General features: G+C 34.1%; 1 protein-coding gene across 1 annotated transcript in view; it reads right to left on the reverse strand.

Moving 5' to 3' along the window:
- Window positions 1-9,545, reverse strand: part of LOC147072786 (alpha-galactosidase MYORG-like) — a 29,157-nt gene extending 19,612 nt beyond the window's left edge. Inside the window, exons 1-3 of the mRNA XM_085945712.1 lie at window positions 9,512-9,545; window positions 6,992-7,195; window positions 3,444-3,589 (exon numbers count right to left, since the gene is read on the reverse strand). Of these exons, the coding sequence (XP_085801838.1) occupies window positions 3,444-3,589; window positions 6,992-7,195; window positions 9,512-9,545 (384 nt within the window). The remainder of the gene's footprint in view (window positions 1-3,443; window positions 3,590-6,991; window positions 7,196-9,511) is intronic.
- Window positions 9,546-26,052: the final 16,507 nt, after the last annotated feature.

A 26,052-nucleotide genomic window follows, 5' to 3' on the forward strand; every position in this document is an offset into this window, starting at 1 on the left:
TGAAAATCGTATGTACCTACTCTTCGGAAACTATAAACCATAGTTTGAAAAACATTAAATCATTAATAAATACAAATATTTATTTAATTATCGATACATTTTTGACGAATCCTGAAAATTCCATGTCAATATGTCGACGCATTAAAGAGATATTGCGATTTTAATAAAAACGTCGATATTTTTCGCGACTGCAAAAAAGGTACCTACCAATTTATTGTTTTACCTAATCACGTACGGTAAATAAAGTATTATAATTATATGTTGTATACGTACATAGATATATCTTGTTGTTTAAATAAACTATATTTTTATTGAAGAAATTTATTCGCTATCAATAAAAATGTTGTCTGAAGGTACATCAATTTCCTTTACACGTTTTGTCGCGACAGCTAATCGGTTTACACGATCTGGTTTCGGTGTAGCATGTTTTTTTTTAATATTTTAATCACTCAGGTACCTACGTGATAATATTGGAATATTATTTATATCATTGTGAAAAATTCTTCTGTCTAGAACCAATGATTTTTAATGCGCACTATGCGCTCGTCGAGAGTTTCAAAAACTATGAATGAAGTACAATGCACTTCAATTATCTTTGTTGGTTTCACTATTTTGCTATATTTTTTTCTGTTCACTTGTTTAACTATTTACTTTACTTATACATATTATTATTTTTGTTTACTGAACCCTCTCTATTTTATTCTGTATTGAATTTCTATTTCTCTATATCTGTAAGTATTAATTGTCGTATTTGTATTACATAATTGAAGAGGCCTTGTGCTTTCCAGTGTGAAGTATATTATGTTGTTTAATAAAAAAAGGACTAAATACTTGTTTTTTTTATTTATACAAGAATTATGAAGTTTCAAAACTATGGCCCGCGCGACGAACGTAAGTTGCCACGCGGTTTTTCCCCTCTGTTTTCGATCGAGCAAGCGCAAGTGCCTAGCAGTTAGGGTTGCCAACTTTTCCTGTGACGATTACGGGACAAATATCTCAAAACTGAACATCACCATCAGTCAGCCATTACCTAATTTTCTGAGGAAACTTTTTATGTGCAACTTAATTACATATACCTATACAGAGCTTTTTTTAAACAAAGGTGCCGGAACTCACTTCTTGCCAAACTTCTTACCTTCTAAAGAAAATTACATTCAAATATAATTTAAAGCAACCTTTTCTATGCCAGGAAGCGCATAAAAAATTAAACAAACAAACAAATAGGTACACATAAACAACTAAAGTTGTAAAAAATAATATTGTAAAAACATATATTTGAATGAAACATATAATGTGGTGCTTTCCATAGTCCCCATATCCTGAAGCGGGCCCCCAGTCCAGGATCTTTGGCGGACCCTTACCTATACACACATATTACACTAAGATTAAAGGCAGTGTGACCCTCTATAGTAGCGTTTTTCAAATGGTGTTCGAGGTAAAATTAAGGGTATTCAGTGTATCATAAACATTAACCAAAAAATGCAATTCCACAACATTTATTTTAAAATGTAAATACGCCTAAAGGAAAGAAGCTCCGCAAGCGATTTTTTTACGTTTAGAGCAAATTTGTGATGTGCGTTTATCTCACTTATCTGGGCGATCCCCCAGGCTAGAGCCCTGTCAGCCCTCTCGTTTTGGGGGCCATGGTATTTTAAAAGTTCAGTCCAATTCTCGTCTGGCAAATCGTCTCGATTCCTTTTCTTAGCGTTACGAGTCTATGGCCGAATGTCTTACACTGAGTAACCACCGATCAACGTATTTTGAAGGATCGAGAAGTGTCAAAGATGGTCAGGCGAGTTTGATAAACAAAACTGCCGAACCTTTTTTGGTCTTCAATGAAACTCTTATTGGGGTAAAAATTAGATTCATTTTCGAAAATTCACTTTCACGTTCACTTGAAGACATGGTAATATAACTCAAGGCATATATTAAACGCGATGGTTTTCCAGGATATATCTTTTCCTATGAGATGATGAGGAAAATTAGCTTGTAGTATGTACCTAAGCGCGAACATTGTTTCACCTAATTGCTTTTGAAACATTAAAAATACCGTAAAAAATGTGCCTATAACGCATCGATGACAATTTTGATTTGTAATATATTTGGGAAAACGGATAATTGCTCCCATGTCAATTCAGAAAATTCTTTATTTTTCTTTAAAGAAAGACATTTTATTTTGTTAAAAATATTACTTTCGTTAAATAAATAATTTTCTTTCAAATATGTGATACATCTCGTAAGAAAACAATTAGCATCAGATATGAAATCATTCTTCTCGTTTTTTAGCAATTTATAAATTTCCGGGACAATTGAGTATTCATCCGGGATCTGGGACAGCGATTCCGATTCCGGGAAATTTCGGCAAATCCGGGATGGTTGGCAACCCTACTTGCAGTCCGGTAGTCCATGGGGCTCAAACCTTAGGCAAAATCCGCATGCGACGCCCTTTTGGGTAAGGCAATTATTATTTTTCATTTTTCAACGGCTCTTGGTTTTTTTAGTAAGTACTAATCACCGCTCATGGTTCTAATAAATATGCGATACAAAGATTGTCAGTGTTGCTCAACGATTATATTGCTCAAAATACTTGAAAGAAGATAGCATTTGCTGTAAACATAATGGTTGTGGTACTGAGAAGTACTCAGGTGGGGAGCGGAATAAACGATAGACTCGTATGGTAGGTAATAGATAGGCAGATAATTATCAGCAGGTAATACGTCATTGCAAAACTAGGTAGGTAATAAATAATAAATTCAATATTTGCGGTAATGAGAGTAATAGCTAGGAAAATAATTTCACTAAACTATTATAATATAGCGAAATAGGGGTAATGCTGTGGTACCTATGCATCCCGGTGAAAAGCCTAAAACAATTGAAAATATACATTTTTAGTCGATGGATTATTTTATAACTAAGTATTTAATTATTTATTCCGAAATAAACCGAACATAGCGAATACCGCATATTATTATTACCTATTAAATTAGGTGATTAGTATCCTTCATATAACATAATTAGGTATTTATATAAGTAGTAAAAGTAATTATTAACATTTATCGTGTAAATAAATATAACATTTGAGGTTCGTATTTTTTGACCACTCAGTACTCCGTCGGTCGTGCCGCATTACGCTACGGTCTTAAATCCCGAATATCCATGTTTTGTCCCGAATATCCGCTATTCTGAGAGAGCGCTAAAAATTTCCCGAATATCCAGAGTGAGTACTTGTAAATAAAACGCATTTTCTGTGAATTTAATGATTTATACCAGTATATTATTCTTGGAATCTATTTTTAGATAATGTCGCAATCATATAGTGTAGAAAGAATGATTGATACATCTACTGATATTAAAATATACGACAATGAAGTTTGTTTTTCGTCTCCTGTAAAATTGACATTTGGTCTATTCGGGAAACAAAACCTATAGCGACGATATATCACAGTTCCTACGGAATTTAACCAATAAGGTTCAGCTATAGCACAATTATCTTCTGATTTAGTTACATAGGAATATTCGTCATAAATCATGCTCTCAATCGGCCACAGCTGTTTGTATTGTTCTGGACCACCATACCACATCATGCCCCCTATAAATATTCAAATATATAAGGCCCTGAGGATTAAAAAGACACAAGAGCATAGGTGGCAAAGTGGGGTAAAATGACTACAATGTTGAATATACGATTATAAATAAGGTCTGATTTTAAATGACATAGGCATGGCCCCCACAAGAGGGGAGCTGACAGAGCTCACGCCTTAGAGCCCAGGCCCACGTAAATGATTGCTATGTACACCAATTTGTATTTATAAGACCGAAAAAGTGTAATAAATTTTAAATTGTAGTAAATTGTACCTAATACCTATATTTTTATTGATTTTTAAGGCGGCGTGAAGAGGCAGGGTAAACAAAATCTAGCAGGTCTGGTGCCACTGACCTCTACATTTACCCCGCCTGCTACTTATGGAACATCATCGCTTCAACCGCGAAATACCGCACTTTTTAGCTACATTTTTCATACCCAGACACTACATACTTTGTGTTTAGCGATAAACACGTCCTGGCCTGCATGTATACCTACGAGATGTGTTTCTTCTTCTTCTTCTTTCTCGGCACTACATCCCGGGGCGGGATTTGGCCTCCTCTACAATTGTCCTCCACACGCTCCTTTCCCTGGCTGCTCCTCTCCAGTCTCCAGCCCTCCCCATCTTTCTCCAGTCGTTTCCTCAGTTTCCCAGTCCTAGGCCGTTTCCACTGTGGGATCCATTTGGTCATGATTTTTGGCGTCCTGTGCTCAGGCATTCTCTCAACGTGTCCAGCCCACCTTAGTCTTTGGGATCGACAGAATTTCACCACCGTTTCATGTTTTATTAATTCTTCTAACACGTGGTTCATTTTTATCCTGTAACTTCCATTTTCCAATGTGGGCCCGAAAATTCTCCTGAGGATCTTTCTTTCGAATATGGCCAGTTTATGTTCTTCCCTTTGAGTGAGGCACCATGTCTCACAGCCATAGGTAGCTACTGGTCGAATAACTGTTTTGTAGATATGCAGTTTGTTATTCTTGCTTAGGATTTTCGAACTCAGTAGACTCAAACAGGCGTAGAAGCACTTATTGTGACGAGCACGAGATGTGTTTACTTACGAGTTATTACGAGCTATTGCAACCATAAGTGGCTATCAAATTCGCATGGTTTAACGGTCATAATTATTAGGTTAGTATCCATTTGTGTCATCCGCGCTGTCTTGTCTTTTAGACATGCACGCATCGGTAGGTATATTAAAGAAAACATTGAATACCCCAGATAGTTGTATCAATTTATGGGTGTCACACAATGAGATTAATATGGACAAAGCATCTGGAAAAAAATGACACTCACTTTTTTGTCGGGTCTGCCGAATGGCGTAATCTGTTCTAACGCCATTACAATAAAGTTGATATTGCTATAAATTCCCAATCCTTTTTGTCGGGTCTGCCGAATGGTTCGGTTCGAACGGGTTCGCTCAAATGAACGTTGATACTAGAAACACTGTTATAACGCCATTACAATAAAGGCGACATTGCTATAAATTTCCGATGCGTGATATCGCATAATGGAAATTGCGTGACATCTACCTATACATGTGCGAATGTCGCTATGTGCAAATTTACTTGCTAGCTACTGTATTGAGTGCGTTGTCCATTAATAATGTCATTGGTGTCACATGTCTTGAAGTGGTCACATGCCTTACGTGTCATATAATGCCGAGAGGAGTGGGACTAATCCATTGAGTAAGCTGTTTGACAGTCAAATCATCCAGGCCACGATCTTCAGTCATGAGGTGCTGACGAAGAAGAAGAACAACTAATATGCCATTTACCTAAATAATAGGCTAAAAGTAAGATTTAACATGCCCTGCATTTAAGTAGATCCTTACATAAAAGAGTGAATGTATGAAAGTTGAGCCTGTTTTGGTTTAGATATCGCATCATAGTTAATATTGAACTAGAGCAAATTCTTTTTGAGAAAAGAATTTTTCCAACTGCCATATGAAGGAACAAAATTTGAAGAATTCGGTTGTATTAACCTTCCCTTTACAATGCTAATAAATTCCGTCTGTTTCGGTAATGTCATCTTGGGTTACCGTACAAGATTGATAATATTACAGTAAGTAAAATGAAAATGCCTAGTTTGGTAATTTAAATAAGTTTAATAAGGTTTCATCATCATTGTTTTATCTATAAAATGATACATTTTTTATCTACAAAATTTATCTACAAAACTATCTACAAAACTTAAAATATGATCATACGAGCATTTCTATACATTTGTACAGTCTACAAGTCTAGTCTAGTCTAGTCTAGTCTATTTATCTACAAATTATCTACAAAACTTAAAATATGATCATACGAGTATTTCTATACATTCGTACAGTCTACAAGTCATAATACAATCTTGATCTCACCCCTTACTTTCACATCTCTTTCTCACAATTGAGTAAGTATGTCTCTTTTTAACGCATTTATTTTTAGATCTATTTTTGTTCATAATGGAATGCGACGCTCTGTTTTCAATATGCATTTTTAATTTTATTTATGACGGGTAAATGAAATCTGACGGATATAATAGGTAAATCAATTATTTGTTTTAATGGAGAGTACTTACTATATTGAAAATAATAACATTTTGAATAGATTTAGATTCTAGGAATAGCCGAAATAAGAAGATGACGAAATGCATATTATCTGAAATATTTGCAGTTTCATGAACTGATTAACCTAGGATGACAATACAGTAACCGGAATGTTAAAAACTGTTATACTAATATATTTTTTAATACGTAGGTACCAACTTATTAATGTTTACCGACCTTATTGGCAGTGACATGTCGTGACTATAGGCAGGTTGTGTGTTGTTTAGGGCAAGACATTCTATGATAAATAATACAACTTTTGATGGTAGATTAAGTAAAGATTACAAAATCTTCATCTGCAGTGCTAAAATCCTGTGAATATATATGTATTTTTTTAAATTATTAATAACCATGTCCTTGCATTTTCGTACAAGGTGGTTCTTAGTAATTTTGAACAATCACAAACACCCAGGCTTTGAGAAAATCACATAATTATATTGTGTCCTCACTGGGATCGAACCCAGAGCTCCCAGATGAAAGGCCAGTGCCTTACGCATTGTATCACGAGTGCCGCCTAATACAAGTGTACACCACAACTTTAATGAGTTTCTATTCAACACAGAAATTGCCAATGGAAATGAATTTAGATAATATTTGAGACTAAAATAGCAAGAAACGCCATTTTGAGTCTGCTCACTGCTTAGGTATGTTACTGCCTGCTGCTTAGCATGGCCATTTTTTTAATTTGTCAACATCTAACTAAATGTGTGTCAACTAGGAAGGGGTTCCGTGACATTATAAAAAATTTGTCAAGAGTTCCGCCAAACAAAAATAGTTGGAAATCATTGCAATAGTGAATAGATGTTTATTAACTTACCGAGATTCAAGCAATCCACATATCGTTGCGCCATGGATGAGGACCATTCAAGATTAATTATTATCACTTTTGTGTCCTCGACAGTGGCCGTGACTAGAAACGTAGTGTTGGTAAATGTAAAGTTGGCTGTATTATCCGTGGTGACCACAGTGTAGTTGCCCAACATCGACCTTCCCAGCTGTCCGAAGTGCCTCAGAACAGTTCCTGCAGAAGGTAAATCCCACATCACATAATCTGACTATTCTTACATACCTATTTAATTTGTTTTCTTATCTTTATCATAATTTAATTTTCCTTCCAATCTTATTTTTTGTTACTGAATACCGGAAATAAATAAAGCGCCGTGTGCCAAAAATCACCATTGAAAGGTCCAATGTCACAAAATTTACTATGACTAAGAAAAATAAAAAAGAAACACCTGATATGGTCTAAACCAGTGGTTCCTACAGACCCCCAGGGGTCCTTGTGACCGCTGAGGGGATTTGTGACAAATTAAGAGTAGGTTTATTATAAAAAATATTTTTGACACATTTTCATTATTATGAAAGTTTAAATAAATAGCAGTTCGTTGGTTTTCTAAAAGTGCATGTTTGGATCGATTTTATGCACTCTTTTATTCAGTGTTGGAATTCCTGGAAAGTAAAGTGTTGGACTCTTTTGCAAGCAGACTCATAAACTCAGATGAATCCAGTGACGTCCCATGGGGGTAGGCAGATTGAGCGTCGCTTGGGGGCGGCAAATCGAGAAGAATCATTAGGTATATATAGAAATAGGTACCTAAACTTAGTAATCGCGGAAATATCTCTCCAATAGAAAAATCAGCTCACTGGTTGGAAACAAAATATATTAATTAACAAATATAATGTTTAACAGGAGTGTTTCTTTGTCGGGCTTGCGATGCCTAGTCTACTTCCGTTGTCCTTGGATGTCACATCCTTGATGACTAGCAATGACACGTGCAGATTTGAGAATTATATTTGAATTATCGGTAGGTACATACTTACCTACCTAATTAATTTATCCAAATATTTTTGCCAGTCACTCGCGAGTTTTGAAAGTTGTCAGGTGTATATTTAAATGTATCTGAAAACCATGGACTTGCAATATTGTCTATTGAAGTAGAGATGGCATTTAAATTAGATTTAGCGGTATATATTTTGTTAGTAATGTATCCATACAACACATTTCTTAGATATTGGAGTCATGGAAGGATGATAAAAAATACTGTATAAAAAAATGGGGTGGCATTTTGGCGCTGTCTAGGGGCGGCATTTTGGCTAGGGACGTCACTGGATGAATCCATAGTAATACAGGAGCAATTTATTGAATTATCCACAAATGTGGAGCTGAAACCAATGTTTGAATAAGGATAGGTACCTACCACAAATTCTGGTTACAAAAACCAATAATACCAATTTTATATCCTGCATTATGGGTCACTGTACAGAAGCTGTTGATTGCTTTCCTGTCTTCCTATTTAGTAAAACGTAGCTTTAGTGCAGTTATAAACCTCATCACGAAAAAAAGAAGCCGACTGGAAAATAGTACTCCTGGAGATTTACGAATGTTACTCACAAACATAGAGCCGAACATAAATAATCTCATATCATCCCATGGGTTCACCAATCGCATTGAAAAAAATGTCTTTTTTTGTTTTTAATTTTTGTGTTTTAAAACAAAAGTTATAATTTCAATAAATACTACTAGGTACTTTAAATACCTATCAAAATGTTTGTACCATTTACCATTCAAGACATCAAAATTAAATTTATAACTTTTCTAATACATAATATGCAGTTATGTAGAAATATTTCACTTGGCGGTTCATGGTCAGGTTATGGGTCCATGGGCATAATAAGTTTGGAAACCACTGTATAAACTCTAAATCTAAGGTGCGCTAGTTATATGAGGGGTACTAATTCCTACCAGCTGATAGCATTCATTTTTGTATAAAAATGGCTAGATAATGAATGCAAAACATGAAGAAACGATTTTCAATCAATTACAAAATTTGTATAATATTGTTTTTAAACAATTTAACATGCACCTAGCAGAAAAATACGAAGCTTTCAATTTGAGACATTTTTTTGAGAATTATGCATTAAAACATTTAAAAGGAAAATATTTTTTATTTAAAGTAAACTTACAATTAAAAGAACGTTACGAAATGAGGATCTCATCTTATTATTATATACAAATTATTTTGTGGTCATGTTTATTATTAAAATTTAGTTTATTAGTAGTAAAGACTTTTGATAAATTCATAGTTTTATAGGTTTTTTATATTTATTTTAATAACTTTCGATTTGTATAAAAAATAAAAATGTGTGTAATGAGAAAATAATTCTTTTTATTTATAAACTAGATTGAAATAATAAATATGACCACAGAATAATATAATATTATAATAAAAAGATGGGATCCTCATTTTGCAACTTTTTTTTAAATTGTAAATTTATCTTTGACTTTAAATAAATATGTTATTAGATAGGTACTGATACCGGGGAAAAAATAACTCACGTGTATCTTGGTAGAGGTCCTGATCCAGTACCATTTCGGGTTGGAGGTTATGTGTGACATCATGACAGATAGGGTAAATTGGATGTAGTTAAGCAGAAAACGTCCAAGCCACAATTTTACATACTGAGAAAAACGCATTTGAAATTTTGAAGTAACAAATTAACATTTAGTATGACTTTTATCTTTTTTAGATTGAATTTGTAATTTAAATACTTACATGGAATTATAGTGCATATTGATTGATTATTAGATTTTTGAAAAACATACTAATTTAAAAGTTATTGAGTGTTTTGAGGGTTGGATGTTTTCTGCAAATTAAAAACTGATTGTTTTGTGTTTGTATTTTCCTAAATATTGTACTGATCTTAGCACATAAAACCTTGGGACAATCATCTTTATTTGAATATTTCTTTATAAATAAAACACTATATTAGTACATTTATTTTACACATATTTATTGGAAATTTGTTTAATAAAAAGGAACATGCGATAATCATTAGAACTTAAAATAGGTAAGGGCACTGTGGTCAAAATAAATTTATATGTACTTAAGTACTTAATGTTATATTGGAATTTCAGGTTCAAAATCTAATATTTGAGAATTGTAGCCATATACATCCTCGGTAATATTTGATGAACCCGTAACGTTTTCATAGTGTATTTTTGCATCACTTGGAATTAAATGCATGATGCTTTTCAAATCATTTAATTTTGGAAAAGCAATTGCTTTTCCTTCTGGCCATAGTGCAGTTAATAGACTTAAAAAATTGTCAGTCGACACACCCCTACGCTGTATATTTACTGCCACGAAATCTTCTTCAAAACTATTGCTCTTGATATAAATTAAATATGGGTTTTCCTTTATTAACTTTATCGCCCTTATTTTGAGCCAATTTATTTTTTGGCCATTGGTATCGACTTTTCTATTCACAATATGTTTTTCTAAATCTTTACTACCCTTGAAATCAACGCTTTGCATTTGCGTAACAATCAAAGAATTTTTCTTGCGGCAATTTTCCATTACGTTTATATATTCGAATGGAGTGTATATTCGTTGCTGGTGCTTGAGACTGCATTCAATATCACCAAAATCTTTGTCGTTAGGCAGATAGCTATGTCCACTACACAAAAATTTTAGTGTTACTGTATTGAGGGGCGGCTTTGATTCAAGTAATGCCTAAGCATGAAGGTAATCTTAATATTTTGGTTCTGCCCCCCACATGAGTCTGACCATAAAATTAAATCTTTAACTGCTGAAGATATGTGATTTGAATGCTTTAATATGCATGACCCAACCTCTTGAGCACCTCTTCCTGCAATGCCTTCTAACCATACATAGCAGAAACTTTTCTGTTGTTTTCCACTATGGATGCCTAAATTATAAAGCTATAGTTGGCGTTTATAAAATATGATATTAGTGGAAATTCTCGGTAAGGGAAGGGTCTTTTGCACACTAAATGTGAGACATTCTGTGTCGTCTCTGTTTTTTGCAGTAAGCAGATTTCATTTTAGCAAATCTTGCGTATTTTTTGCTAAAGCCTGGTGTTTCTCTTTTTCTGTGATAAGTTGTGCTTTTTCCGAATCATCTCTTACGTTATCGATTTTCACCTTAAATGTATCGCAATCGTTACACGTATCTTTTTTAGCGGTTTTGTTTTTAGGTTGCATTTAGCATAAAATATCTGTTTATAGCAAAGGTTACAGGATTATTAACTTCCGTTTTGAACATAGCATACATTTTTGCCAATGTCATGTCAGGTGGTAGAAAATAATTGCTTTCCGTGTCTCCACGGCAGTAATGTGAGGTATATTTTGGAAGCCTATTAATTTGTTTAATGACAGCATTCACTTTTTCTTGAGGTACTTTGTTCAACCCACCTTGTTTTAACCCTCTTTGATCCAATATTTCCTTACGGCCTGAAATTTTCTGAAGAGCAGTGTTAATTTATTCTGGTAGGAGTTATATTGATTGTTTTGCAAAACATTATTCGGTGTACTCTTTTTTTGTTGAGAGTATAAACCCTGGAGAATTGTCTTTTTGTATAATTTCTACCATAACACCGTTTTTTGGGTGTTTCAGTCACAAGAGTAGTGATGAATGTTGTTTGTGAATTATAAGAACCTAATTCCCAAAAACGTTTCAATTCGAATTTACATTCTCCTTCGGTAATTTGTTCATTGCATTTCATTATACAATAATTACAACAGGTAATAATAAATAAATTCTTTGCCTGATTTGAGTACACCTTTCTAGTCACGGCTTATTAGCACTTCTGTTCAACTTCGATGTCATCTTTGATTGCCAAATTAATATTCTGGCTTCGGACCTCTTTTAGGACGACTGGTAAATATTTGTGATGAATTTTCAAGAGATGAGGAATTGACATCATTTGTATCCATGGAAACAGTCGACTCGATATCTGCATTATCTAGGCTTGGAGAAATAACTCTCTATTATAAAATCGTATCGTATCATATCTCTATCGAAAAATAATCTCTTAATTTTAAAACTCCTAACACGTCCAAGTAACATGGATTACATACATGCGAAGATTTTTAAAACTCCTAACAAGTCCAACCCACATGGACGTATTCTGACAATATTAAAATTATAGTTTTGTCTAATTGCAATAAAAAAGCAGGATACGTCCAAACCACATGAACGTTTTCTCGATATTATTTTTCGTAAATTGTTAGTATGTGGGTTAGAAAAAACGTCGATAACTTTTTCAGGGTGTGTATTTCTGGTTGGACGTTTTCGCCATATTAAAATATTGATGTTTTTGAAGGATTATACGTAATAAAATGAAAATTCTCAATTTGTGGGTTGGACGTCTTCTGCTTAACTACATCCAATTACAACACAGAAACTTTTAATTTGACAGTTTCTCCGCGCGGAGATGTTTAATTACACTAAATTATACAGACATCGATTGCCTTACAGAAGGATAAACATTTTTCAATAGTTTGCCGAGAACTTTCACTTCACACGGCGCCGACATTTAAGGGTAGGTTTGTTTTTGGCACATTTTGCAGTATTGTTTTCTCCACGTGGGCGTGTTTACGTATCATTTAATTTAGTTTCGCGGACACTTTGTTATTTATCACAATATTTATTGACAACCGCGTGTTTCTCGAGATACAATAATTGGCAGGCGTGCGATCGCACCTGTTTGCTCACTCCCCGTCGGCGTGCAGGGGACACCGTTTAGGTACTTGCGTGACACGCTCACGATCGTCACATCGTGGGTAGATTGTGACTGATCTCCGAAGGGCATGCTTCCATTTTGGGGGATCTAGTCTGCTGAGGAGAAGGGCAAGGGGTGCGGGTAAGCTACTTGACACACCTCTCCGAGATATTACGGTAAATTTAGCTTCGTGCCTAGCGCAGGCCTTCTGAGAATCCCTCGGTTCATGGCACCAACAATGAAAGCGCCCTGGCAAATGCGTTTTGCCGTTATTATTATATTGTAATTCAAGAAAGCCAAACCTTTGGTCGGGGCCTCCTCGTGAGGTTTTGATGTTTTTAGATTACTGATTTGATATGGAGTCTTGATGCGTGATTTGGGGCATCCTTTGGGGGGGGGAGGATGTATTTGATGACAGTACATATTTATTAATTAAAACACTTTAAAATGTAAATAATTCTCAAATTGCAAGCTTCGGTATTTTTCCGCTAGGACGATAAAATCCTATAATATTATCTAACTTTATTATTATTTTCAGGTGTTCAACAATAATTGAAATTTTATAGTGATATTAATATTCCTATGATAATATTATTATCAAGATACCATTTATAGTATTATTATTGTTCTAGTGTTATTTTTATCCAATGAAGATTTGATAATGAATGATATTTTGAAAAATCTACCTGCTAAAGACTGCTCCAGAGAAAAAGCATTGAGAGCCCAATATACGATTTTTACATCTAGTCCAACATAGTGGCTCTAATAGTAATGTTTATGAACTTAGGAAGGTCACCAATGACCCATACTTAAAAAGTGAATGCTTTCCAATCAACTTATATCTCTGAAATAAAACCAGTATGAGATGACCAAAAGAATTTATATTTTTGTGGGAACTGTGCATTTACTGGAGGCATCTAGTGACAAAATACGAAAGATGGCGTTTAACCGGTTCTATGCCTTCAGCAAGTCTCTCTCCATGAGGCCGTAATCGACAGGCCGCACATATAAATTTCTAATTTTTAATTAAAACATCTATGTAGGTACTTAAAAATTGAAATCATTAGAATATTGTATTAAATTGTATGTTTTTTATATTTGGTCGATAGATACTGCTAGTAGTATTACGCTTTTTAAAATATATACCTGAACAACAGTGGAAAATTCAATATGAATTTCTGGCTATGCATCATTTGCACAACAGAAGCTGCTTTTTGTCACATCATCAATCATTGAAGGCGAACATACATACCTCCTTGGATGATATTTAAAAACAGGCCTCTTTGTGATTCATTGGTGTAGAAGACAAGTTGAGTGGAGTCCTTTAGATTGAGAACAACATTAGCCGCCATCACAGAAAATGACGTCATCAACACGAAGCCTATATTATTAATAAGAATATTACATTATTCAAATATTTAGTTACGGGTTCTCGTTAGAATAGTGACTAGATGGCTTCCATGAGATTGCGCCGTATTACAATTCACCGTGAAATGTTGTATCGAAAATATATGGCCGTATAGTACTGACATAAATTCATTTCTAAATAAAACACGGTTCTTGTCGGTTTACAATTTACAGGAAGCCAGCAGCAAACTAATTTTGAAAATAGCCGATATACTGGATTATTTGTTAGGTCAGGTTTTCATTTTTGAATTCATGAATTTTGCCAATTTCAGCTATGAAAATTGAATTAATGTTCATATTGAATCTAATAAAATTGGAAATCGTATAGTATACAGTCATCTCTTTCCGATAAGAAAGCTCACGGTGAACTGTTTTATGTACAATTTACATGACAATGTAACCTTAGAAAGAATAGTAGTGTTTGTGGGAAAAGAATGTTTGGTATATAATTATTGTGGGCATTAGAAATACCCAGATTCCTAATGTAAAATAATTCTAATACCTACTGTTGGAAGCAATAATTAGTTTTTAAAATGTTAATTTTATTAATGTGTTAGTGCTGTTAATATTTTTATTTATTTCTTGGAATTTTAAACTAATGATTTTTAAATGTACTTTATAATTTGTACTGTGAAGAATTTTGAAATTATTTACGATAATTATTATATTAATTAATCCATTCCCTGCAGGCCAGTTAATTACTATTTAATTAACATGCTACTAGTATCTAATGGCGACGCACGGGATGGATTAATATTACTCATGTGTGTTAAATATAATTCTACCAAACAAATGCTGTCTAAATTAATCAATAGAAATTTCTATATTATTTTTTTATTTGTATGTTATTTAAGAAACAGTATGTCAAATATATACATGTTAATGTTATGAAATGGGCAAAATTTTGCCTAAATCACGAAAAATGCAAGCCCGTTGTCTTATTCACGAATTAGGCAAAATATCTGCCAAGTGCGTGAATTCGGCAGTAATTTGTCTGCCTAGTTCATGCATTAGGCAAATTAGATAGTAGCGCTACGGTGGTGTTTTTTGCAACTAAACCAAATGTGTCAAATGCTCATGCATTGGTCAAAATAGATAGTCGCGCTCCGGTGGTGTTTTTTGCAACTAATCAAACTAACCAAATGTGTCAAATGATTATATAAAAATATACCAATCAATAACTACAATGACGTTCATATCCATTTACTATGCCCAAAAAAATCTAGAACTATAATATGATAACGGAAGAATTTTATTAAAAGGTATTTTCGCGATTTGATTCGTGATTGAGTATCAATCGTGCAATGGTCGATTGTTTGTTTGTGATAGTATGATTCGATAGTTTGTTGACACTTGTTAGTTAACCTCAAAATTGACGTTCAGTTGAATTCAGAATTACAAAACCTAACCTAACATAATAATATTATATTATGTCCAATTATAACTAATAAAACCATCCATACCAAATTTACTTTTTCTACTGTCATGTTAACAGTTTAAGAATTCCATACCCTGGCGAATTCACGCACTCGGCAGATAATTTACCTAATTCATGAATAAAGCAACAGGCTTGCATTTTTCTACATTTTTATTTCCCACAATTTACATGTGAAATATTTAAAATTTAAATATCCAAATTATTTGAATACATTCAATTTAATGCAATGATTGAAATGAATTTCGGACGCATTTGTGCATTTCCATTTGAAGGGTACAGGTGAAGAACACATAATGTCACACAAATAATGTCAAACTGAGATATGAGGCGTCTAATTACAAAAAGCGATAAGTCCACATTTGGTCAAAATTGAAAAAAAAATACACACGTATTCTTTGTATAATTTTACACAATATGTATTGATCTATAAATTCCAAAACGCGACATAACCATACGAAAAAAAATATTTTAAGTCTCAATTTATTACAAAAAGCGCCAAGTCCGTGTTTCATATTATTTAAAGCTTGGTTAATTTCGCGCGTGTTTAAGTCAACCTATAAGGAAACGTTCAATATTAAAAGGGGCGTCTCCCATGCTGTAGCATCTGGTAAACTCATGACAGTGCCACGGAAATATGTGCCTTATGCGGAGTAAATTAAAAAGTGAGGTACAAATAGCGCTACGTCCAATTTTATTTTGCCTATATTTATTACATTTAAGAGTTTATCGGCTGAAACAAATTGCCATATGGTTCTAATTTCGACATAGAATACAACGGAAAAAAATAATCTCACGTTAAAACAAATAATTGAAGCTTGAAACATAAAAACGTTGTTTCCCGAAAATATTGAATTGTGGACTTGTCACTTTTTGTAATTAGACGCTTCATATCATTGATAAGTCAATGACTCTAAAGGGTGTAGGTTTTTCCAGTTCATCCGTTTGTCCAGCGTTTCACAGGGGGAGGTTTATGATTCCTATGCGCTATCAAGAGTGTCAAGTCTGACATAGACCATAGACAATACATGTTTTTACCCTGAACGAAATGGACATTTATTGTTTTTAGCCGATATAATAATTTTCAATGCTCTATAATGCTTTGACTATTACTGTTAATGCCGAAATTAAAATACCATCTTGTAGTACTCGGTTTGATCTACGAGACTGCATTGCCAGTTTAAATCAATCAAAAATGTGACATAACATGTTCTTCACCTGTTACCCTTCAGTTATGGACATCTCTGCAGTGCAATGAATAATGTTTCAGCAAAGAAAAACATTTTTGGTTCAGTAGGAAAGGAACAATCTCGAAAAGATGAAAGAACACATTGACATAAATATGCTTCAATCTAATTTGTAAACGAAAAATGTGAAATCGGGGCTCCACAGTAAATTTTATTCTATAATCTATAAGCTATTTAGCTTGCCTATTGAAGTTTCATAACTTTAAAAAAATTAATAAACCACTTACTCCAAAAAAGGCTTCTTATCAAAACCATTCTTAAATTTTTTGGAACGACCAGCTTATCAATAGAAAATTAGTAACAACTAATAGTTTATATTATATTTCTTACAAACTTATAAAGGCAATATATTGTGATAAAAGACTTTATCAAAGATGTGACTCATTAATAACTGAAAAAATTGCCATAGGATTAGATCGGTTTGAAAATTGAATGAAGAATTATAATAATATTGATAGGTAAGTACTTGTACGGATAATAATTTATATCAGCAACAAAATAATCGAGATATTCCAATGACCAAGAACATTGTTTTAAAAGTGTGGGATGGCAAATATATTTTATATCAAATTCCAAAATTACAATTATTGAGATTATGTCATTGCCTGTTTTGGTTCATATTTAAAGAAGTCAACTATTAAAAATTCCTAGAAGATATAGATAGTTAAGTGTAATATAATGCGAAAATATTTGGCACCACAATGTCTGTGAGAATGGTAGATGTCTGCAGGGACTCTCTTGATCGCATTGTGTGCGACGGAACAAGAGGCGGCCGCCCCTTGATCGGCGGTGTTCATGAGTGGTTCATAAGTCATAAATATTGTTTTGTTTTTAAATATTATAATTACTTAAATAAAAATATTTTTTAACTAATGCGTCTTTATATTTTAATCAATTGTGTTATACAGAGGTCATTTTGGAGTATTTGATTTTGTGAAATGATACTTGTTATGATTAATGATGCCAGGCCAGTCTGAATATAAACAATATTTGAATTATCAAAGTACGCAACGTTATAATATACCATTTACAAGTGCATGGATTTACTGCTGACAGTATATTATATTATCGTGGCCATAACAAGAAAATGCATGTGTAAACACGTATTATCATGCAAGTTGCAAGATTACATGCATTGCATGGATCAAAAAAATTCAATAGCTTCTGAATTTTCACATTACAGTTGGAACTCATACGATATCTGCGTCTGTGTAGTAGAATGATAGTGGTGAACTTGCTGGAAAATGAACGAACTACACCACGCAGAGCACTTTGATGAGGTATGATAAATACTATGTAGCTTAACGGTGCCCAGAAAATAGCATTGCTGTCATTCACATTACGCATTGAACAATAGTTTGTTATTTAAATTATACATACATGTTATACATGGAACATTTTGCAAAACATAAACAAAATTTATTAGAAAGTCTTAGAAGGAATTATGACTATTCATTAATTTATTATTAATTGTGGAAAAATTATACTTTTATATTCGCGAGACATTTTCCTTAGCAGGGGTAAAAAAATGATGGGATTAGGTACCAACTTTATAGAGAAACTTTAGGGAATCTTTTTCTGTTATTTTACATGAGGCACATTCCTAAATTATGTATGTCAGCATAACGTTCCTAATAATTAATTAACAATAAATTGGATATTTTTCATTCATCCTTGGATGGGCTTTCCACCCAGTAAAAAATAAAAACAAACTAAACCAAAAGTACAACAACGCTTTTATTTATTCAACAAGTAAATAAGTAGGTACATAATATAAAATATATTACTGATAAGTATGTATGTATATAATAAGTACATTATAATAATAATTATTCTATGCAAGTAATGGCTCAAATAGGCTCTATGACGATCGGTCATATATATGTCGAAAAACCCGTTTCTTATGTTGGCGTCCTGTGTCACAGAGTGTAAATACGATGTCATAAACTGTCACATATATGTCAAACGATCTATGACAGCTTTCAATGTCATAGTTTTTCGGCTCAGTGTAAACACCTCGATAATTTTGTGTGACACTCGTTCCTTGTCTGTGACGTCTATGTCAAACGTGTTGTGATATATTATTGTTTATGAGTCATAGATCGCGCGGGAAGTGTTTTTTCTGTCTTTTATTTTGAACGTCATCTTGACAGTAGACACAGGTACACGGTAATTATTGTTATATAAACAATATTGAAATGGATAAAACTGATAAGACTTCGTAAAATCGTGGTGGAATCGACGGATGAAGCTGTTATTAATTTAATTAGAATCTTGGAAACTAGTCCATGATTGTGGGATTGCGCACAATCCGACTATGAAAACAGAGTTAAAATAAATGCTGCTTGGGTCAAAATAGTTCAGGATTTGGAACACAATGTTATTGCCAATCGCACACCGGCCGTTATTTTTCGCATACGGGTTTTTTTATAAGAGGCTCATGGGCTCAACCTTTAATAATCACCCATCGAAATCTTTACACGACAAGCACAGGTACATGATAACTTCTTGTTTTCTTATTAAATTATGATAGCGTCCATGGGTTTCCTACATTCGCCGGCATTATAATACGAAGTGGACAAGAATAAAATAGCAACCTAGCAAGCTAACTGATATGCAACTGATGTATTTCGATCATAATTCGATTTTCATTTGACAGATTGACGTTTGCGAATACTCATAGCCTAATATATTTTTCGAAGACGTACCAACCATAATGTCTGTCAAATGTCATGTTGGTAGTATTTATCAGTGGCAAATATGTGACACAATTCATTTTACGGCATCGTGTGTAAACGGATTGGCACATACGGGTGTCATAGAATCTATGCCTACGCCTCTGTCATAGATTTTTTTGACATATATTCGCTTATGTGTAAACGGAATGGCATAGATATGATCATAGACACTAAAACGCTCTTGACATATATGTGCCCGATCGTCATAGAGTGTATTTGGTCCTTAAAGGATACTAAAAATAATCTATTTTGAGCAGAGGTTGTTTAAATTAAACATAACAACATTGTCACAATTTCATTTATCATTTTGAAACAACCTATTTTTATTATTTATTATAATGCTCGCCTTCACAATGGCCCAAGTCAGACGAATGTACGCGGTCACCATTGTGAATATATCATTTGCTTTATGTGGTCCTTGACCGGTAAATGTTTGCCATATGTCCACACAGTGCCGGTGTGCCGGTTATGAAGTAAAACTCTTCTTGTATTCAAAAGTACCTATCTATAAATCAGAATTAACTCGGTATAGGTCAGAAATAAACATGTAAAAGCTATTGTTACTGGGTAATATACATTTAAGAAATCTACATCTTTCATTTTATTGTCATATATTATGTTGTAAGTATACTTAATGTAGTTGAAAAATAAAAAAATATTTAAATCTTATTTTGAATATTGGATTGTATTTTTTACTATTTCTGGATTATTTCACGTGCGCCTTTATTCCATTGTGCATGATTTGCACTGATTTCAAGATGGAAAGAGGCATGATAAACATCCACACGCCAAACATAATAGAATCTCAATTATAATAACTAATGAGGGATTAAGTTAGTCCAGATAACAATAAATCCAGATAATCGACAATATGATTAAACATAATAATACAGTAGAACGCCGATTTTATGTGCCTGGAATTCATTTTCCCACTATTTGCGAATAGTTTCTGCAGTCCCGTTTCATTTTAGTACATTTTAGCTTTTTTTAATGTAATTACATATTTTTTATTTCCTGCAATTTACATCCGAAATGTTCAAAATTTCATGAAAATTACGTATCAAAATTAAAAATCCAGTTTATTTGAACATATTTAATTCAATGCACGGTAGTCATTGAAATGAATTCCAGATGCATGTTTGCATTTAGACAATTATATGCAATGCACATGACCAAGGTTACATAATGTGACTGTATAAGTTTATTGCTTGTTTTTGTTTACACCCATTTAAATTCAATAATGTCTTAAGGGCGGACGTGCTCAGAGTGGGTCAAAATGGAGCTTTTTTTCTATTTTCAAAGTATGATCCTGGACATACCTTAAACGTTGTAGATAATTTATTTATATAATTTTGAAGCCTTATTTTCCTTTATATTTATTTTAAACATTTGATGACTGCATAAAGTATTTTTATTACATAAAATAGTATTCTTGACATTATTATAGTGAAATACTTACGATAAAAAATTATATTGATAATCTCTGTGATCCCAAATTTGACAAGAATTAGGCATTTTATTATTCAAAAAATGGGCAAGATTAACACATTTGAAGATAATTCTAAAGATACTCATTATAAGCTATGTCTTTGACCATTCAAGTGTGATAAACATCCTACGAATAATGATTGCTTTATAATAATTATTGACCTTAGAATAAGGTAGTGTTTTTTTGAAATACGCCTTTTCTTTTGACATTCCCCAGTGGTTAAGCTACAACATACGGCCGTAGCCATAAATTGACAAACTATAATTGAAGTAGGGAGTAAAATGATGTTAACGCGCATGTAAGTCTTCTGAGAAAAAGTGTTTGAACACATTGACATAATATGCTCCAAGCCATTTTTTTTTTTTAAATTCAATACCCTTTATACCTAAGGTGTCATTGTCAGTCATTTCAAAAACATAAAATTGTAATTTCACTATACCTATTTTAAATTGTCCATTATTTTATAAACACATTAAAAAGATGATTGATTACTGATGATTAATAACAAATCCAGGTAATCGAGTTCTGGATAACCAAAACTGTACACATATTATTTATTGAAAAACAATCTATGATATTTGTGCAGCCAGTATTTGAACTGTAGAACTTTTTCATTTTGAATATCACAGATGAGTAATTCATTACGCAATGGAAGATTATCTGCATTTAAAAAATGCAAATTAATACGTCATACGCCATAAGTCATTTTTTATAATATAGGTACTAATTGTTGCTCATGATGTCATCTTTAAGTTTCTGCAGTGCATAGTGGTCCTGATGTAGTAAAGACTCTTCCTCGACAAGCATCTGTTGTAACCTAGAAGAGAAAAGTAATTCATTTCAAACGACAATCGGAATATTAACATAAAGTTTGGCACCAGATATTTTAGTGCAGTATTTTTTTTAAATTATCATTTATCAACCAACAGATTCAACAGAGTAATTCACAGAGATATATTTTTCCGACCATGTCCGATCCTGATAGGATCATATGGGCCTCCACAGAGTAGAGGTTTGTATTGACAGATTTTTTGTTTTTTACGAGAAATGGATGTCAGCCACTTGCTCAACCTATTAGGTCCATACCCTGACACACACAAATTGAAAAACAATTTTTTTGTACTTGCCAGACCCAGGATTCGAACCTGGGACCCACGGCTTTGTAGTCCAACGCTTATGCCATATATAACATAACATAATACATAAGAAACTTCGTAATCTGGCACTATATGGAAAACAAAAATGTTATAGTCAAACTTAGTCCATTATGTACCTAAACAGAACAAAAAATGTGACCAAAATATTTAAGGCGATTGGAGAATGATAAAAAATCGCCTGCCAACTGCGTTGTATAAAGTTGTGTCTATAAAAAAAAAATATACATATGCGTCAGCCGGCGTTGCCAGATAATTATTTTACCAAATCGGGATTTTCTTCTTCTTCGGCCATATCCGCCCCTTAGTTGGAGCATATCGACACCACACGGCGCGTCCAAGAATCACTGTCACTTGCCAGTCTTCTTGCTTCGTTCCATGTCAAATCAGCATCCTATAGCTCCGCCGTATACACTCTATAGACTATAGATAGTATTTAGCGGCCTTCCAGGATGCCAGAATCCGGTCGGCTTGAAGAACAGGCAAGCCAGGTTGATGTTCTCTTCTGGTATCCGCAGCACGTGGCCGAGCCAGGTCCAACGTCACCTCTTCACTCTCAGCGTGATGAGAGGCTGCTTGGTGCGTTCTTTTATCTCCTTGTTGCTTCTAAAGTCATACCACCCACCGCACACCCAGTATCCGTTGTAAATATCTGTTTTTGAAGCTCAGTATACGGTTGCTCTGAGCCTTCGTAAAGTGCCATGATTTGCTACCGCAAAGCAGCAGCATCAGAATGCAAGCGTCGAATAGGCGGCATTTGGTTTGTGATCGTGTGAATCGTGAGTCCCAGACACTCCGCATCGAGTTGAATGTTGCTTCAGCCATTCCCATTCGGATAGCGAGCTCTCTCTGCAAAATGCCATCTCCCGTGATGTGTACCCCCAGGTATTTGAAGCTGTTGACGCTCTCGATGTTTTACCCGTCGTTAATCAGAGGGAAATCTGGATCAGAACAGGTGCTATTACACTTTCACATGGTAAAAATCGGGATTTTTACCATGTGAAATTTAAAAAAAATGGAATTTAGGGACAAAACGAGGGACAACCTAAAAAACACATATTTCAATATTAAATATTAAAAATATCAATTATTAATTCCAATTTTATAAACTCAATAGAACATCTATTTCTTGCATCTGAGCATTTTAGATTCATCTGAGAAAATACTTGTTCTGTTAAATGTTGCTTAAAATAACTGAAATTAGCTTGAAAATATTTTTATTCTCATTTCCTGAGAATAACTTGAATAACTAACTGATGCCATTTCTGTGCAACCGAGTCTTTCGAATTTTTCACAATCACATCAATAGAAGGTTTCAGCGAGTTAAATTCTTCATACATCAGGTCCATAATATCTACTTCTCCATTCAAATTTAATATAGACACCGCAATCTCTATACTTTCAAAACTTATTTCGTTCTTCACGGTTATGAAACATAGCTGTGGAAAAATGTTTTCACGTGAAAAATCATAGCGTTGATCATAGCATTGCAGTTATCATAGAATTTTTTAATTGTGAATTTAGCTGGGACAATCTATTTTTGCTTAAAAATTGGGATATCTGGCAACGCCTCTGCAACTTAAAATTTCAATGATTACTTATGAACATACATACGTAATTGAATGTGTTAAAATAGATATAAAAATGTAAAACTGGGAATTAAATGTACTGAAATAAAATGGGACTGCAAAAATTACACGCAAATAACAGGAAAATGTGAATTACAAACGCGTAAAATCGAGGTTCCACTGAATTACTGAATCAGCATTATAAGTTTCTTTCTCACCACATGTTAATTTATCAAAATAAACTCAAGTTGAATTTTATAGTAAAACAATATTAATTTGTTAATAGTGTTTAATTTTTATTTATTACCTACTGAATATAAACAAAATTCTGCGACTCGCTAAATGGGAAACACTGATATAGATAATCTACACCGATTTTTATCAATTCCCTGAACCGTGATGATAATTAGTTGATAAATTTGTTATTACAGGCACATAGATTATTAATTTACAATCAACACAATATGTATTATGTATTATGGTAGTGTGATATCATTAAAAATTGAAAACATCCGTCTGTTCAAGAGATTAAGCTTTACTTGGTGATAATTCATGATAATTTATAAAATGGATTATCACTTAGTATCTAGATCATGTTATTATGATAAGCGTTTCGCTCACTTGGCGAGCTTATTCAAGTATGGGTGTGTACCGAAATTTACATTTAAATATTTAAACACATTACCGTCATTTAGTACCCACCCTTAGGAAACATGTGTCGGTGAATACCGCGTGATAACCTATTTTACATTAAAAAAAGTCGAAAACATGTGATTATGAGGAATACATTCTAATATCCCATACACACTGTCTTTGCCTGATAGTTTAGTGTTTATAAATACATAATAGTATAAGAATCACTACTTTTTGGATCCACCTGTCCTCTTGATACCGGCCTTTCACCGTCGAGGAGAATGGTGAAGGCCGTTTCACTAGCAGGCCAGAAGCGGGGTGGAATTGAGAGAAACGCACGTTGAGGTTGTTACTGGCAGTTTATTATATCGCTATGCAGGGTAGTCGTTGGCGGTCGGTTGGTCATGGCGATGGTAATGTCGGTTTGGCGGGCTGCAGACGCGGCGTCGCTGGCTATTAGCTTGAGATCTTGTGGCTTGGGATGCTTGCTTGGCGCCGACGCGGGCTTGTTGGCTGGAGAATTGCAGATGTTGGCTGGGCTGCAGATGCTTGTTGCTCCGCGTCCGAGGCGATGCTTGCTGTTCGGCGTCCAATGCGATAGAGAGGATCGGGGCTTGTGGCTTGGCTGGAGAATCTGGAGATGCTTCTTGTTCGGGGTCCGAGGCGAGAGAGAGCTTTTCGCCCCCATCCAACTGACAGATTCGCGGCGTCCTCCCTGTTTTACCGACGGCGCTGTTTCGAGCGGCCGTTTTTGGTAGACCGCGTCTGTGTTTTGGCGGGAGCGTAGACGAATTCGAATTTCGGATTTTTTTGAGGCGGGCTCCGCTCGGCCGAGGGTTGCGAGAACCGCGAAGAGTGGACGTAGGCTGTGGTGTTTTGGGAAAGATGATGGTTCGGTCCGCCCTTTGAGGTGGTCTCCTGTGGGAGACCTTCATCTGGTATCACTCTCACATGTTGAAAATAGTCAACTACTCAAAAGGTTCATCTTCAATTGACTGGAGGAGAAAATGAGGATCGGAAAAGAAAGCTGAGATAGTTGAAAGCATTGATATATTTTAACTGGATGAATAATTTCAGTCTATAACACTGGAAAGACAGATTATGGAGAGATGAAAATTGAAAATTAAAAGGGGCGTCTCCCATGCTGTAGCATCTGGTAAACTCATGACAGTGCCACGGAAATATGTGCCTTATGCGGAGTAAATTAAAAAGTGAGGTACAAATAGCGCTACGTCCAATTTTATTTTGCCTATATTTATTACATTTAAGAGTTTATCGGCTGAAACAAATTGCCATATGGTTCTAATTTCGACATAGAATACAACGGAAAAAAATAATCTCACGTTAAAACAAATAATTGAAGCTTGAAACATAAAAACGTTGTTTCCCGAAAATATTGAATTGTGGACTTGTCACTTTTTGTAATTAGACGCTTCATATCATTGATAAGTCAATGACTCTAAAGGGTGTAGGTTTTTCCAGTTCATCCGTTTGTCCAGCGTTTCACAGGGGGAGGTTTATGATTCCTATGCGCTATCAAGAATGTCAAGTCTGACATAGACCATAGACAATACATGTTTTTACCCTGAACGAAATGGACATTTATTGTTTTTAGCCGATATAATAATTTTCAATGCTCTATAATGCTTTGACTATTACTGTTAATGCCGAAATTAAAATAC

Source organism: Rhyacophila brunnea, unplaced genomic scaffold, assembly GCF_057557595.1.
Source record: "Rhyacophila brunnea isolate RB1 unplaced genomic scaffold, BYU_Rbru_1.0 scaffold_19, whole genome shotgun sequence".
Taxonomy (NCBI): domain Eukaryota; kingdom Metazoa; phylum Arthropoda; class Insecta; order Trichoptera; family Rhyacophilidae; genus Rhyacophila; species Rhyacophila brunnea.